We start from the raw sequence: 15,239 nt of genomic DNA, 5'->3' as shown, positions 1-15,239 counted from the left end.
TTAATGTATTCTTTTTACCAGATTGCTCTCTGAAAAATTTATTTGAGGAGCGGGTAGTTAAAATCCATTTAGGATCTGAAGAAGGAGACGGGGCATTTGGGGGAAGGAAAATAAATGAGCCACATCTTGCTCACGTATGAATATCCTGCATTTGGAAATGTTTCTGCTCAGAAAGCTGCCTAAAACCTTACAGTAGTTTTCGCTGATTAGGGCAGTGTATTAAGAGAAAAAGGGGAATGTCTAACAGTTGTGTGTGGAGATGTTWCTCTGTAATAGCCAGTGTTTCTCATTACTGCCAAGTGTCAGTCAAGCCCCAGAGGAATGCCCGAGTGCACTGAGCCTCGCAAGGCGTTTGCTATGTTAAACACATTCAGCAGTTTCTGCTGCAAGAGGGAAGCCATTCCGGGCGAGAAAATGGGAAGTGAATAGCTAAGCAACAGTAGTAAAGAAGTATTCAGGGCATTTTATTATATAATGCTGAAATCCATCTTCCCCCAAATATTTTGAGTGCTTTGTCATAGATAATGATGGTGCAGCAATTTCTGCTGCGAGGACGGCTCTGCTGCGAGCCTGCCCGTTGATCGTTTGCAAATGAATTTATTGCACTGAAGGACGGCTTGACTGACAGCTACCAGTGGAGCAAGCTGTGCTCATCATCAGTTATTATTCCACATTACAGCTTTTCCACTTGAGGTATTGGCAGTATTCCTTTTAATAATTCACTAGCACACCAACTTGAACAATCTCTTTGAAAGCCTATTTGGATTCATGCAAAAGAGAGAGAGAAGAAAATGTAAAAGCTGGATACGCTTCCACGTTCACGCTAGGTGGGGTTTTTCCCTCAAAAGTTGTTTCTCCTCTCACTCAAGGAAGTGGTGGGAGTGAGAGATGTTCAAGTTGTAGTTTAAAACCTTTTTGGTTTAGGTGCTTGGGAGTTTCATCATGAACTGTTGATTTTTAGGAATGCAGATGTTTTCYTAGGAACTACTGATTTGAACTTCAGATATTTTGCAACTCTTTCAACTCACCTTTGCTTAATAACCATTACTTCACCTAAAACAGATGTTATAGGAAACTAAAAGTGTTAAATACTTTTTTTTAATGTCACATAAATTTTGATATATGATATCCATGTAACCCATTAAATTCATACTCTGAGTTCAAGAAGTTTTATTTGTGTAGTGAATAGTTTTCCMCACTCTTGCAATGACTTGTCCAGATCAATTGCTTGTTGAGTTTGGAGCTCTTAGTATAGATTATATCATCATCCTGGGAGTTAGTTACTTGTCACCACATTTTCTTAAGATTTATGCTTCTAAAGCTTTGATTGCTTTGAAAACCTTGGTATCTGGGGCATTTCAGACTTGGTGAAGTAAAAATGTATTTCTCTTGAGTTAATTTGTCATGTATATCCCTATGCACTTGGTAAGTAGGCAAGAGTAACCCAGCAGAGCTTTTTGCTCACTGAATTGCATCAATGCCACCAAAAAAAAGTAGGGTACTAATAGCAGGGTCAGGGCTACAAACCAGCTCAGGGGCAATTATGGTTTAGACTGATAAGAACATGCAGGTCTTTTTTATTCTTTTTTTTTTTTTTATCCCAAAATACATATGAAATAGCTGACCTTATTTTGGAAATTAAGTACTAACCAAGTGCTTCTTTTCAATGGGAAAAAAAGCCATTTGACTTTCCCCTATGCATTTTACATAGGTAAAAGCTTTGGGGCTCTCACTGTGATCAGCTATAGGCTACGCATTCCCCAAATCCGTATTCCTAAGGAATATGCTTCTATTTCTCAATAAGTGTCTTGCTTGATTCCACATTTTAGAAATCCTGCAAAATAGTACSTATTCCTTAAGAAGCTCCTAGCAGTAAATCAGCTATAACAGAAGTTCTCCTGCAAGCTTTTCTGGTGAGGATAAACACTCAGTGCCCTTCCAAAGTGTTTACCTGGCTTTTTCAAAGCTGACTCCATGGATCAGAGCCTTTTAATGTGGTCTGCTTGGCAAGTTGTCACTAATCTCTGAGAAGCTTTTCTAATTCTCCTGTGATTAATAGTATAGGATGCTGCTCATTGAGGAAAAAGTTAAACAATTCTTTATATCTYGCTGCCTAATTTAGATGTTAAATTGCTAAATCCATTTACTTTCCAGGTTTAGTCTCAAAGGCAAATAATATTGGTATTGAACTGTAAGGAATTGATGGACAGGGGAAATACCACTTAACTCTCCTTACCTTTATGTGAAAAACAGCACAAAATCTTTTAATTTGCAGCAATTCAGTGATGTCACCAAACTGCTCAAAACCAATTCCCCTTCAGGGTGCTATTGTCATATTAAGACCAAAAGGTCTCCTCAGATTGTTTTTGTTGACTGATTTTTGGGATAGTGCAACCTTYATACTCAGCATTCAGTTGCTTGAGCTAAAGCTTGGTTGGGATTAACTACATGAGACAAAACTCTACAGAAAAAATAAAGAAAAGTTGCACCGAGCTGTCACTGSTGACACACAGTGGCTGCTACTGGCACCTTTGGTGACCGCAGCCTACCTGTTTACCCCCCTCCAAATTAGCTCCTAGATAATAAGATTGGACTGGAAACGAGACACTTGCATTGATCGCATCTTTTCCTGATTATCCAAGCTTTCTTCTCCGTSTTTTTATTACTCTGTCTCTACTCTGCCTTTTCCATGCATTTCTTCTCTCTCTCCAGCCCTGAATTGGTAGCTCCTTGTTTCCCTCGTTTATTCTATTTATTTGGTTGGCTGGCTTGTCTCATTAAGATTTAGTGAGGAGCTATTCTGCTCCACCACAAGGTTCCACATGCCCAGAAGAGTCATTCAAGGGAGTTTGCTCGACGCTCCCTGTCTGTTATATCCTCGCAATCAAAAGGAAAAATGAGCATAGAGAAGCATATTTGATATATAGTTATGGGCAAATTTAAGTAGCTCTTAACACTCATATCAGATTCTCATGAGCAAATGATAGCATAGACCTGTCTGCTGTCCTGCTAAAATCACTTACTGTCGAATGTAAAATATCTACTTGTACAGTATCAGCATGTTTAGAACTACTGCTGTTTTGTAAACTGATGATAGTGATTTACTTTGTATTATTCAATTTAAAAAGAAATAGAGTTAAGCAGTGGTTTAGAAATACAGCAGAGCCCTCCTATGAAATATGTATTTTCAAATATCTCACTTGTTGTTATTGATGGTGATTCAATTCCGCCCTGAATTGCATTTCTAGTTTATATGCAGGACTCTCTTAGTTGAGCGCACAATGAGCGCCGGATCCTGCCGTCTGCTCTGGCGAGAGCCGTAACTTGGAGCRCGGCCTGGGCCGGGCAACGTTTTCTAGGATCCTGCTCTGTCGAAAGCAGTTTTGGGAAGTCCTTTGGTCCAGGAAAGGCGAAGTCAGAACACCCCAGCTCACTCCCRTGAGCAGGCAGATGCCCTAAACCTCCTGCTGTAAATCAGCCGGATGCTTTGGAGCATCAAATCTTCGGAGTCTCTTCGTAGCTGGCCTCCCTGAAAATGTTTTCTCAGTATTCATTCAAAATGCTCTTAGGAAAAAAAWATATATATATTTTTAGGTGGCAAAGAGTTAACAGTGTCAGCACAGAGCTTAAGGAGTTAAACAGACACAGATCAAAATACTTCAGTGTCCAGAGGGATGTGTTTAAATGAACACTGCAAGGTTGGCAGGCCTCCAAATTAGCATAGTTTAAAGAATTCAAGGTACATTTAATTGGATCCTTCTAATCCCTTTTCCCTCAAAATGAGCATTTTAACAGTTTAATTCCTTTTGCAACCCCCACACATCTCTTACTCCAGTGGCCCATCCACGATAAATACTGTGAACTATAAAGGGCCCGGAGAAGTGGTAGCTGAAGTCAGTGGAAGCAGCGCAGAAGCAGCTCTCGTTCAGATACGACACTGGCTTTTGCAGCAAATCTTTAAACCGCTTTTGCTCAGCAAAGCAAAGCAGGGAACGCGCACGCAGAGCTTGGGCCGGGGCCGGCGCGGGGAGCAACGAGCAGCGTCTGCAACCCAAACGGCAGAGCTGGAGTGGAAGGACATCAGCTGCGAGTGTCCAAGTTGCAGCCAGTGTCCCCGGCTTCCAGAAATCTCTCAGGTGTCAGGCCAGAAGGAAGCAGCAGCTGGCAAGGGGGAAGGGCTGCGCTACTCTTTTCCAGAGGAAGAGAAAAGGAGAGTGCATGAGCAGCAAGGACCRAAACACTATTATCCTCATCACGCTGATGCATATAAGTGAAGAGAATCCTCTCTCACAGCCGCGGCACAGCAGGCACCACCTAGCAACAAAATAACTTACATAAATCAGGCAGACACATTTACTCTGCAAATAGGTTTAAGCTTTTAATCTCCCTTACTTATAGAAACAGTAAGTAAAGATATGAAGTGGCTTTTGCTTCTGCTTTCCAACAGTAGCCTTTGCATGTTGTGAATTTCCATTTTGGGGACATTTATGAAATATTAGCCAGTGACCAGGGCTAGGTTGCCTGCTGTACTTAATATATTTTAAGCCACTCGAGTTATTTGTTGTTAAATAAAGCAACTATCACCTTTTTATTGATCACCCTTTTATTGACTTTCGCAGCCTTGGTTCATGGTTTACTATCAGTTACGCTGCTTGCAAGCTACATGGGGCAGGGAAGCATCATGAAATGCTACTCGATAGAAACCTTGACAGTAACTTCCAGTTTAACCTTGGTACTTGGGTGGGGAGATAAAACCAGAATTTTAGTTTCTAGGCATCTGGAGTCTTCTGTATGCGAAACTGAAAACTATAAAATCACACTGTGCACTTCTCAGCGTGCAGAAGAGTGGCTGTGCTCATACAGGATCCCACAAAATTCGTCAGGCTCTTAATAGGTGGAGGTATCCAGGCACTCATAAAGTGAAGGATTGGCAGCACCATGTATAAAARGAAACTTCAGAGCTGGCCACTTTCCACATCAGAAGGTCTTGCTGATGTATCAGCCTGTGGTCAGAAAGATTGCTAAAGTTCATCTCTGAATACTACAAAATATCATTATAATTTTTTATTTTGTGGAAACAATTTCACAACTTTCTCTTTTTTTAATGCAGATACAATTGTCTCCTCCAGCTGTTGCGCTAGTTTAGACTACATCGTTACCTACCTCTTCAAGCACGTAGCTAAAGAAGGCAAGAAGACGCTAAGGTGTAGAGCAGTTTCACAGGATGGACAAAGACTGCTTCACTTCATGCAGCAGAACCCCGAAGTATTACAGCAGGTGAATCATTAAATTTCTGGATTTTTCTGATTTTTTTTTTCTAGTAGCATTGAACACCGTGGAAATATTGGCCATTTGGTAATAGAATTAACCTCCAGAAGCTGGTAAGCAACCCTGCCCAGCTTCAGCTGTGTTGTCATGGCAGCTAAAGGTGGAAGATCTTTTCTGTCATGCTGAAAAGCTCCATGCTCTATGTTCATGTCTTAAAACTTACTTATTTTTCATTTTTGTTCATAAACTAAAGTATGCCAAATCACCAATATATTTCTGTTAAAAAAAAAAGAAAAAGAGAAAACTCTCTAAAATGTTTTAGGAGAAAAAAAAAAAAAAAGGTGCATTTATGGCATTGAACCATGTATTTGGGTAGTTAAATGTGTAAGTTCAATGACTGTGCTATTGAGTTTGAATATGTTGTTTTGCAGTAGGTGATTCTCAGTTGGATTTTTCAGCTAAAGTAATTACAATTGAAAGCAAATTTGGTGGTTCAGGAAAGGAAGTAGTTGCTGCGGCGCAACCAGCTTCCCAACTCTTTCCAGCTTATTGTAGCCCAAGTGCATTACGGCGAGATCAAGATGTTAAGCTGCAGATCTCCAAATTTGCTCTTGTCACATGCCGTTCAAACTGTACTAAACTACTTAAACTATTAAAACACGCACATTTACAAGAATCCAGGGATTCTTGATAGCATTCCAAAGACACTATTTTATAATACATGTTTCACAAGGCTGGAAGTGTTAACAAAAATACACAGTTATCCACAGGAGCCATCTGCATTTTTGTATCTTTGTGTTTTCCTAATAGGTGTGCTGTCATTTGGAGAAAAAGTGACGTACGTTACGGGCCTCATAGTTATTACTGCATTTGTTTACTATTCTCATTGAAGGTAAAAATAACCAAGGGTAGCTATATATTCCTGCCAATATAGGGCGTACTGTGAGAATATCAATAATGTTTATTAGTGACATCATTWCCAGAAAGTGAGGTCACTTCCTTGTCACCGTAGTCATGTTTTATGTGTCTAAAAGGCATTTTGTGGAAGCTAAAGAGGAGTCAGGGTTTGGTTATGTGAAGTTACTCAGTGCAGCAGCCTTTATACCAGGGCTTGAATGTGAAGGACAGAGCAGCAGCCTGGGCTCCGGGCCTCATTGCATTTACAACAGCCTTAACATAATATTTTATCTGTTAATACGCAGTAATCTTTCAATTTACAGTGTATGACTAAGCGGCGATCTGTCTCTATTAACTTCATGCTCTGCAGCATATATTATGTTTATTTTGAATGCAGGCTTTCACATACTCTTTTAAATATTAATGGCGGGTCCGCAGCAGTCAGCACAACCAGGATTTGCACTAGCAGGGGTGGCCGCGTCCCAAGTGCTCTGATGTCACCCGCCATTACGTCCTGGGGTCGCGCTGCGCTGACCCCCGCGCGCGCTCCCCATTGATCCGGCATCTTGACCCCCCCTCCCCCCCCCCGCTTTATGGGGCAGTAAAATTGATAATTATTCAGCGGGGAGCTGCGCGCGGAGCGGAAAATCGATGCCGCCCGCCCCGCGCCGCCTCTAAGGTTACGCGGGGCCCGCCCGCTAATGGCGGCGCCGCCGCGGCCGCCCGCGCGGCGTCCCGCGCTCATGGCGGCGCCCCCTGGCGGCGCCCGCGGGGGCCGCGCGTCCCTGAGGGAGCCGCGGGGTGACCGCGGCGTTGGGCGCGCGCGGCCGCCCGGGCCCTGCGTGCCGCCCCCCAGCGCCGTTTGGAAACGTTCCCCGGCGCCGGCCAAACGCGGTGTGTTAATTGAAAGGGATCGGGAGGCACCAGGTGTGGCCCGAGCCAGCGGAGACTTGGGTGGCTAAGCAACAGAACAGGCAGCATATTGAGTGAGCCAAAACACAGTCTCCAAGCCATTTATTTTAACTGGTGACAATACGTTTAGAGTCTAGTGTTTCCGTATGATTGATGGTTTAATATCATATATAATTTTTTTAATGAAGGGAAGCCATTTAAATACGTTAACGTTTGCACTAGCGGTCTCCCATGTACATAACTACATTTAATCATTACTCTGTTTTTGTGGTTGTGTAATTTGTATCAGCAAAATAACTATGTCAAAACCATCTTATCTTAATGAAAAATACGGTTACTTTTCTTTAGTGCRCGCTGCTGACTACACATATAAGGGTAGCAGTAACCAAAGTCCCGAGTATGTCGCTAAACGTGCAGCTCTCGCTGCGTAACTGTTGTCAATTAAGAAATCAAAAAATATTAATGAGCTTAGTGTCTCTTCTGATGCTGCTTTGTTTAAAGCCACGTTGCGCTTCGTTGTCATGTGAATCAAGTAATTGGATTTGAAGACTTTTAGTGTTAAAATACATCATCATTAGCGACATGTGCGAAGCTTTCACGCTCTTAATAATGGCGCTAAATCAGATTGGGARCCTCCTCTTAATCACAGAAGCTGCACTAGCGCCTCCGCAAACCGGCCCCGAGCTGCAGAGGGAACTTTCGTTCCGCCAAGTAACAAGTATTGTCCGCGCCGGAACGGGAGAGAAAACCACCCTGCAACTCGGCTCGCGGCGGCGGGTGGCAGTGTCGGATGCGGCCCCTCGGGCGAGGCAGCTGCCGTGTGCCCGCTTTTGTTTATCCCTCCCTGGTTTATGTAGCCCTTTAGGCCAGCGCATGAAACAATCGCTCCTGCCGGGTCAGCTGCTGGTCAGAAGCGAAGTAAGAAAAAGACTTTGCGCCCGAACGCGGCGGCCGTAATTTCCGTGCAGCTGGCACCTGCTAGTGGTGCGCGGCGGGAGGGCGAGGGGTCAAAGAGGCCCTTGTTCTAAACTCAGGGATGGCTTAAAGCGACTTGTAGATTAATCTGCTTTATTAACTTCTGTATATTAGATAACTATTGCTGTGAATGACAGTCCGTCTCTCTGAATAAGTCCCTGCACCTCTTTTCTCTTTCAAATTGGCTTTTGAGTAATGAATATTAAATAGAAGGCGTTTCAGGGTAATTAAATGAAAGCATTAGGGCGATGCTGTTGCACAATCATATCTATAAGTTTYGTGTGCGTTTGGCTGCCGTTATTACTGGCTGTTGCTTTTTGCCAGCGGAACAAAAAGCAGAAATGTTTCAATTAAAGAAGAACCAGCCATATTTCTGAATAACCTCACRTCTTCTACGCCACGTAAATATTTTTGAAAGGCAAATAGGTTTAAGGAGAATTGTAAAAATGTTTTATTCCTTGTTTACGCAGCACAATGTAATATTTTACGTTACTTGGAAATGTTCAATTTCTGCGGTCCATGGTATATAAAATCCTAGGAGGTGCCGGTTTGGGGAAGGGCAGAAAATATTGCCATTCAGTAGAATCTAACTAGCGATATGAATAGCACCAATAATTTTGTAAAGTTCACATTATAATTCAAAATCCAGTTAGAAGCGATGCTTGCAGTCGGGAAAGAAAGCAATATCTTTACAAAATGGATAGGGAAAGGTGACAATCCATTCCAGCATCATCCACTGGCAGATTTGCTGTGTGAGTAATGAAACTTGTTCGCAGTGAACAAACACCCTCCCCTTCCCCCAACAGGGGAAAAAATTAAATTTAAATTTCTAGAATAGCAGTGACTTCCAGGAAATTAATTGCTTAATTGCTGTTGCGGATCACAGGCTTGCAGGGGGATCCAGCGCGCGAGGAAGAATCGCCACCGAGCTCTGAGCTGGGCAACGGGAGATGCGGGTCAGGTGCAAAAGGCTCTTGTGCTGCAAAAAAACAGTGATCAACACACACTAAATATTTATATATATATATGTACGTATATATATGTCTTTTTTATTTTTTTTTAATTCAACATCGATGGCTCTCCATTTCCAGAACTCTGGAGTAATACCTCAAAATCCTCATGACTTCATAGACTAAAATATTGCTGTGCTCTCTTCTTTTTTCTCTCTCTCTCTTTGGTGATTCTGGAACGTTCATGTTTGTATGAGGTCTAGAAACTTAGCAGGTTATTATTTTTCTTGGTAGTTACTTGCTTTTTGCAGTGGAAATGGATATTCTTGTACATTTACCTGTTTCTGGGAACCCGCACAATATAAATAAATACAAAAATATTCAAATTTTCAGATACAAAAACTGATTGCTGAGAGTTGGCCACTCCGTTTGGTTGAGCTTTGCCAAATGCTTCCAACCTTTTGCTGGGCAAACCAGGAGCAGGAGAGAGCTTAGCTGCTACACAAAGGACTGCAGCATCTGACCTTTTGCCGCTGCAGTGTTCCTGAATCCCTGTTTCATTTCCCTTTAAAAAAAGAAAAAAAAATAAAAATGAAGTGTGTGCAGCCACCGTTTAAAATCTTTTTAGTGTGACAAGTAAAGTAATCTTCCGTTGATACTTAAAAGTCCATCTGCGGAAATTCAGCGTGAATGTTGAGCGAGACGCAATATCTATTGAAATGTTGAGTGTCAAACTGCCAGGGTAATGTATTTAGTATGAAATATAATATTCAAGGCATTTTGTTTTGATGACTGCATGAAATGGCCTTGTGCTCTTATCCTTTGTTGTTGTTGTGAAAGATGATATCCGCCGAGAAGAGCTGGTGACTATCCAGGACGCAGTGGCAATCTGCTTATTACCATCTTTATCATCTATCTTTTAGGTTGATTTGCAATAGCTGCAGTTACAGTTCAGTTCGTCGGAAATGGGAAAAAAAGTTACACAATCAGAATTAATTTATGAGCAGTTGGAGAGCACAAAGGCTTGCCGGCATTAGGCAGCGCTTAATTAATAATTTGATTAGCCCTTTTAAGTTGGGAGCCTGTGCGCTCCCCTGCTGAAATGGAGCAGGTCACTGCTCCACATGGAGGAGCTTTGATTCATGTTTTAGAGCCACAAACCTGCTCCTGGGCCTCTCTCTCCGTTTTCCGTCAAGGTGTGGTTTAAAAGCCCAGCCTGCTGCCCTGTCCTGGCCAATACCAGCACTAAACTGAGGTTAGTAGCAGCAAAATCACCATCCTAGTGCTCCCGTGCTCTGTGCTTCTGGTGGCTGGAGCCGCCTCTGGGATCCTGCTGTGCCGCTGCCCCACGGCCGGGCAGCGTCAGCCCAGGTGAAGATTGGAAGATTTGGATACAGGAGCATTTTCATTCCTGGAGGAATTTCATTCCTTCTAGAACCTCAGCCTACTCCTACACCAGACCTGTGCAAAAAATCTATGTTGCAAATTGTGCCACCTGCTTRCAAGTGACTGAATCCTAAGTAGGTTGCTTGGGTCAGTTTAAGGTGGCCCCTACAGTGGCTATTACTGAAAATCTCTGTGTGCTACCAGCTTAAAAAAAAAATCAGGTTAATTTACAATCCTGAGGTATCTCAGGATTTCTATCAGGGAACACAGATGGGTAGGCAAGAAGAAGCTGTGCAGACAACGTGAGTTTGCAAACATCTGTGAGCTGCAGCAGCTCCCCAACACCAGCCCTCGCGCTTCGGCAGCGTGGGAGTACGTGACGCTCGACAGAGACCTCACAGCAGCTTCGGCACAGGCAGAAGCGAGGGAGCACCCGGGAAGGCCATCGTTAATGAACTGTGTCCCTGCACGGAGAAGGTGTTTCGTGTTCCTGCATGGAGAAGGTGCTTCCTTCTTCAGTTATCTTCCCTCTTGATGGAGGTAACTGCTCTGGGTGCCCCTGTAGCCAACCCCTACAGCAGCAAAACTCTGCATCCCACGGGACTTGCTGCCTTGTTGCAGGGGACTGGAGTGGCCAGTGAGCGTCTTCGCCAGCCCTGGACCCTGAGTGATGCCAACTCACCCAGGAGCATCATCTCCCTTAGGACAGATGCTCTATGGACATAGCCCTATGCGCAAGYAATTCAGGGGCAAGTATGATTGAAGAGACACGTGTGATTTAAGAGACACATAGTCCATCACGAGRGTGCTTTCGAATTAAGGGAAAGAGATTAAACTGGCTATGAAGCAGCTGAGTTTAGGACAGGTTTTTTCATGGTGCCTAACTGCCATGCAGCACGTGGCGGCTTCCCTCCTTCCCGCCCCGCTGCAGTGACTTTCAGGCACAGCACAAACATCTGCTTCATGATCCTGTCTGCCGTTTGAAACACACCTCCTTACAGACACAGGTTGAAATCTGAGTCCTGCAAAGCCCACTTTGCCCCACTGATCTACCTTATGATGCCTATAACATACGATGGTTTGTGGGGAGTTTATTTTAACCGTGGAAAAACATGGAAAACTGTTTGCAGCAGCTCTGGGCTAGTAATTTTTAGGACAGGTGCTTGTCGTTGGCATTAAGCTGTCATCCAAGGTATCTTTTCTGCATAAATGAAGTATGTGCTCCTACTTCTTGCTCAGATCCTAAGCAGGATGCAAGCTCCTCACTGACCTAAGTTGACTTCATAATTTAGAGGGACAAAACTTGCAAGTCTTCAATGCCTACGTACCGCAAATTGCAACTCATGTGCTGTTTCTGCCAACTAAAAGGTGATTTTTAGCGTGGGAAGGATGTGCTGGTTCCTCCTTTTGGAATAGCGGACTTGAATTTATGTATTTGCTCCGGAAATTTGGCCTTTGAACAGAGACTGAAAATGGAAATTATCAATCTGGAAGTTAGGCTTTCTAGTAAAATAAATATTTTGCAACAGATGAAAATTTAAGGTATGCAATAATCTCAGAGCATTTAGGTCTTGCTAATATTATTAGTAAATGATGATCCATTTATTGACGTAGGCAAAGTTGATGATAAAAGAACCAAGAACTCTGAAGGACATTTAAATTAGTAATCACAGGTCCTAAATTAAGAGCTGACTGTCGAGAGGCAGAGCTGTGAAAACCTACAAAAATTAATTTTTTTCAGTTCTGAATGGGAAAAAATAAGGAGTGGAGTTATCATCCAGGTGTTTGGTTAAAAGCTCTTTATGTTCTTAGGTCCTTCTAGTTGTTTTAGATCCTTCCAAATCTTTTATAAAGCATTACATAATGCTGTCTCTAGCGTTACGTAATGTTTGTTCTCTATGTTAAAAACATGATTAGTTGCTGGGGAATAAAATATTCATGCCAACATATGGAAGAGGGACATGAGTTACGGGCCCTGCTCTCGTGCAAGTGCTGTTCTATTGATAACGTGGAGGAGCCAAAAGGCTTCTTAATGGAAAGGCAGCTATGTTACAGGCTTCCTTTAGAAAAAGTTTTCCTAATAAGTGGTGTCGTGAACATTTTCCTCCTCCACCCAGGAAAGAAAGAGGGTCTGAAGGGAAAGGGGCTGTGAAGAATTTATTGGAAGAACAGTTCTTTCCCCTTACCTCTGTTGTCTATGGATTCTTCCATAAAGGGCAAATGTGTCAAGAGAAACTTTAAACAGGGAAAGTGACGCCTTATGTTTAGGCTAACAGAACCAGAGGCAATGATTTTGGTGTGAACCACGTAGAAAATAGATGATCTCCACTCCTGTCCTCTTCGTTTTCAATGTCTCTTTCCTCACCGTGAGCCTCTGTGTTTTGTTCTGAGGTTCGAGTAGGGAGTTGAGTCTTTCAGGTCATAGCTGGCTGCACTGGTAACACTCCGGTATCTCGAGCACGTCTTGAAGATCAACAATATGTGGGAAATACTTTGCAGTGCTCAGAAGAACTGAAATAAAAATGCAAATGCTGCTGCTGCTGTTCTTTGCTGCCACTGCTGTTAGTGACCATGGGCAGTGATGCYGGCGCGTGCGTTCACCTCTTCATTCCTCTGTGTTGAGGGGGAAGATTCCCTCATCGTAAAATTGTGACTAGCGTTTTTGTGCACATTGCCATCATAAACACTGGGGATGTATATACATGCTGACAAATACAATATAAAGAGAGAGGCACATTATTTAGTGGCTTTTTCGGGAGTTCAAGGAGTTTCCATTCCTTCAGGACCTAAGCAACTCAGGGGAGCAACGTAAGTGCCTTTCTATGTGAAGCTCTCTGAGAAGTGTCTAGAAACTCTTTCCTGCATGTGGAACAGGAGGCCAAATCCAGAGAGTGAAGAAAGAACAGCAGATTCTAATGAGGAAACATGGAAAAACGGGAAGAGGAGTCTTAGGGCCATGATCATGGATTTTTGAAGTCCTTAATCCCGGTGGAATTCAGGTCAGTGGTGGCCACCTGGCTTTTGTTAGTGATATAATATACACTGCTGACTGCATGAGACGAAGGCCTGATGCGACAGATAAGTRTGCTGTGATTTCACACGTGCATTTCATAATGCAGCACCTACCTGCTTGATTTTTCACCCTCAAAGGAAGAAAATCTGTCCAAACAACCTGCTTGCCTACCTCCAAAAGTAATAAAGTTGGGTAACTCMGTGAGCAGCGTTAATCACCGTTGCAGAGAGCTCACGGGCAGGTTTTATAGCCCTGCTCTTATTAGTGCTACGGACCCGCTAGTCCCAGCAGCCCTTCTGCACAGCCTCAACTTGGTGTGAAAAGGATCAGCTCTTGCATCGGATTGAAGGAGTAGGTTGGTCTGTGCAGAGAACAGATCTGCACGTGCAAAACTTYGTTGTGTGTGTTCAGAGAGCCCCGACTAAATCCTGTTCCCTGCCCTGATCCTGAGTGCAGGCTCCCTTTCACTAACCAGAGCTATCAGGCTTCCTTTCACTAATCCCTGGAATCAGAAGTGAGGTTAAAAATGTTTGACTTTGACTTAGATGATTTTATTTCATTATTTAGGAAATGCTTCTGTCTAACCTGGAGATAAATTATAAGGAATTATATTTACTACTCACAAACTGAAAGCAAATTTCTCTTAAGGCTTGCACAGAGTTTTGGGTTGTTTGCATAAATACCAAAGCAGTATAGAGCTGGTTCTGTCCTACAGGTAATGGAAAAATAGTTTGCCTGGCAGGTAAACTGGGAAGTCAGCGGAAAGATTGGCCTTTCCCACACCAGAGCATGTGTTCCCACCTTGCAAGCTCAGGTAGTTTGCGGATATCTCTATTTTCTGTGTTGCAGGTGATCTTTACTGCTAGGATTCATCTTTTTCATTTAGTGAAACATGCTGTTTGACTTGGTCCTGGTCAGTTATTACAGGCTAGTTTGCAGTGCGGCAGCTCTCTGGAGACCCTGCTCGTAGCTACTCATTGGCCTAGAAGAAAGGATTTAATGACTTTCCACTTCCTCCCTGTTTGGTTTTAGGGTGTAGATATTTCATAAATGTGAGTCAAACTATTTGCTGGTGACATTTTACAAATTTTCACTCTGTTTAATCTCTAAGTAATGTTTTTAGGCTCGTATATGTTGTGGCCTTTGGCATTTTGGACTGTCTCAAGGACATGTCAGAGCTTTTTAGCTGTGGATGGCTTCTATAGTTATTTTCTTAGCTCTTTTTACAAAAGTGGTGCCAATCCCTGGAATAAGTGTACCCTTTCTTGCCACGTGCTAGCAGAAGGAGCTCTTCAGAAGGAGAATACTCCTTGTGGACTCTGGAGGCTCAGGTTACCTGCCCACTAAAGCAAATCCTTATCTTTTATTCGGGTGCTAATAATCCTTAATTGTAGGTACTGATACATCTCAGTGGTTTCCAAAGCTGATGAAGTAGCTTTATTCCTGCCACAAAGCTCCACAGGATAAGTCAGAGGTACAAAATATTAAAGATCACATGCAGGATTCGTGACCAAATTGAAAGGGGTCCAGAAAGCCTTTCTGGACACTTTGCAGCGTGAGGATTGTCCCTAACAGAATAGGGAATGCTCCGTTCAGACGCCTTCCAGTTTTGTGCAAGAGGAAAGGTGGATTTGAGAGAACCAGAATCTTTAATAGCACCTAGAGATTAATCTGAAACTAATATAGATTACTGCTCACATATGTATTACTCTTACTGGAAGCAGTTTGACAAAGGGGCAGATCCCTGGAGCGATATCAGACTCTGTATCTTAAATGAACACTACTCTAAATCTCACCGAATTGAATCTCAATTCATATTTGTTTCATCCTCTGTGATT

General features: G+C 42.9%; 1 protein-coding gene across 1 annotated transcript in view; it reads left to right on the top strand.

Annotated features, from left to right (window-relative positions):
* RANBP17 (RAN binding protein 17) overlaps window positions 1–15,239 on the top strand; it is a 130,805-nt gene that overhangs the window by 108,969 nt on the left and 6,597 nt on the right. Inside the window, exon 24 of the mRNA XM_026035690.1 lies at window positions 5,111–5,277. Coding sequence (XP_025891475.1) covers window positions 5,111–5,277 — 167 coding nt within the window. The remainder of the gene's footprint in view (window positions 1–5,110; window positions 5,278–15,239) is intronic.

The sequence above is a fragment of the Nothoprocta perdicaria genome, unplaced genomic scaffold (assembly GCF_003342845.1).
Source record: "Nothoprocta perdicaria isolate Ctin4 unplaced genomic scaffold, notPer1 scaffold_165, whole genome shotgun sequence".
NCBI lineage: Eukaryota > Metazoa > Chordata > Aves > Tinamiformes > Tinamidae > Nothoprocta > Nothoprocta perdicaria.
Note: the sequence above shows the minus strand (reverse complement) of the source record. Positions and strands in the feature narration are given on the sequence as shown.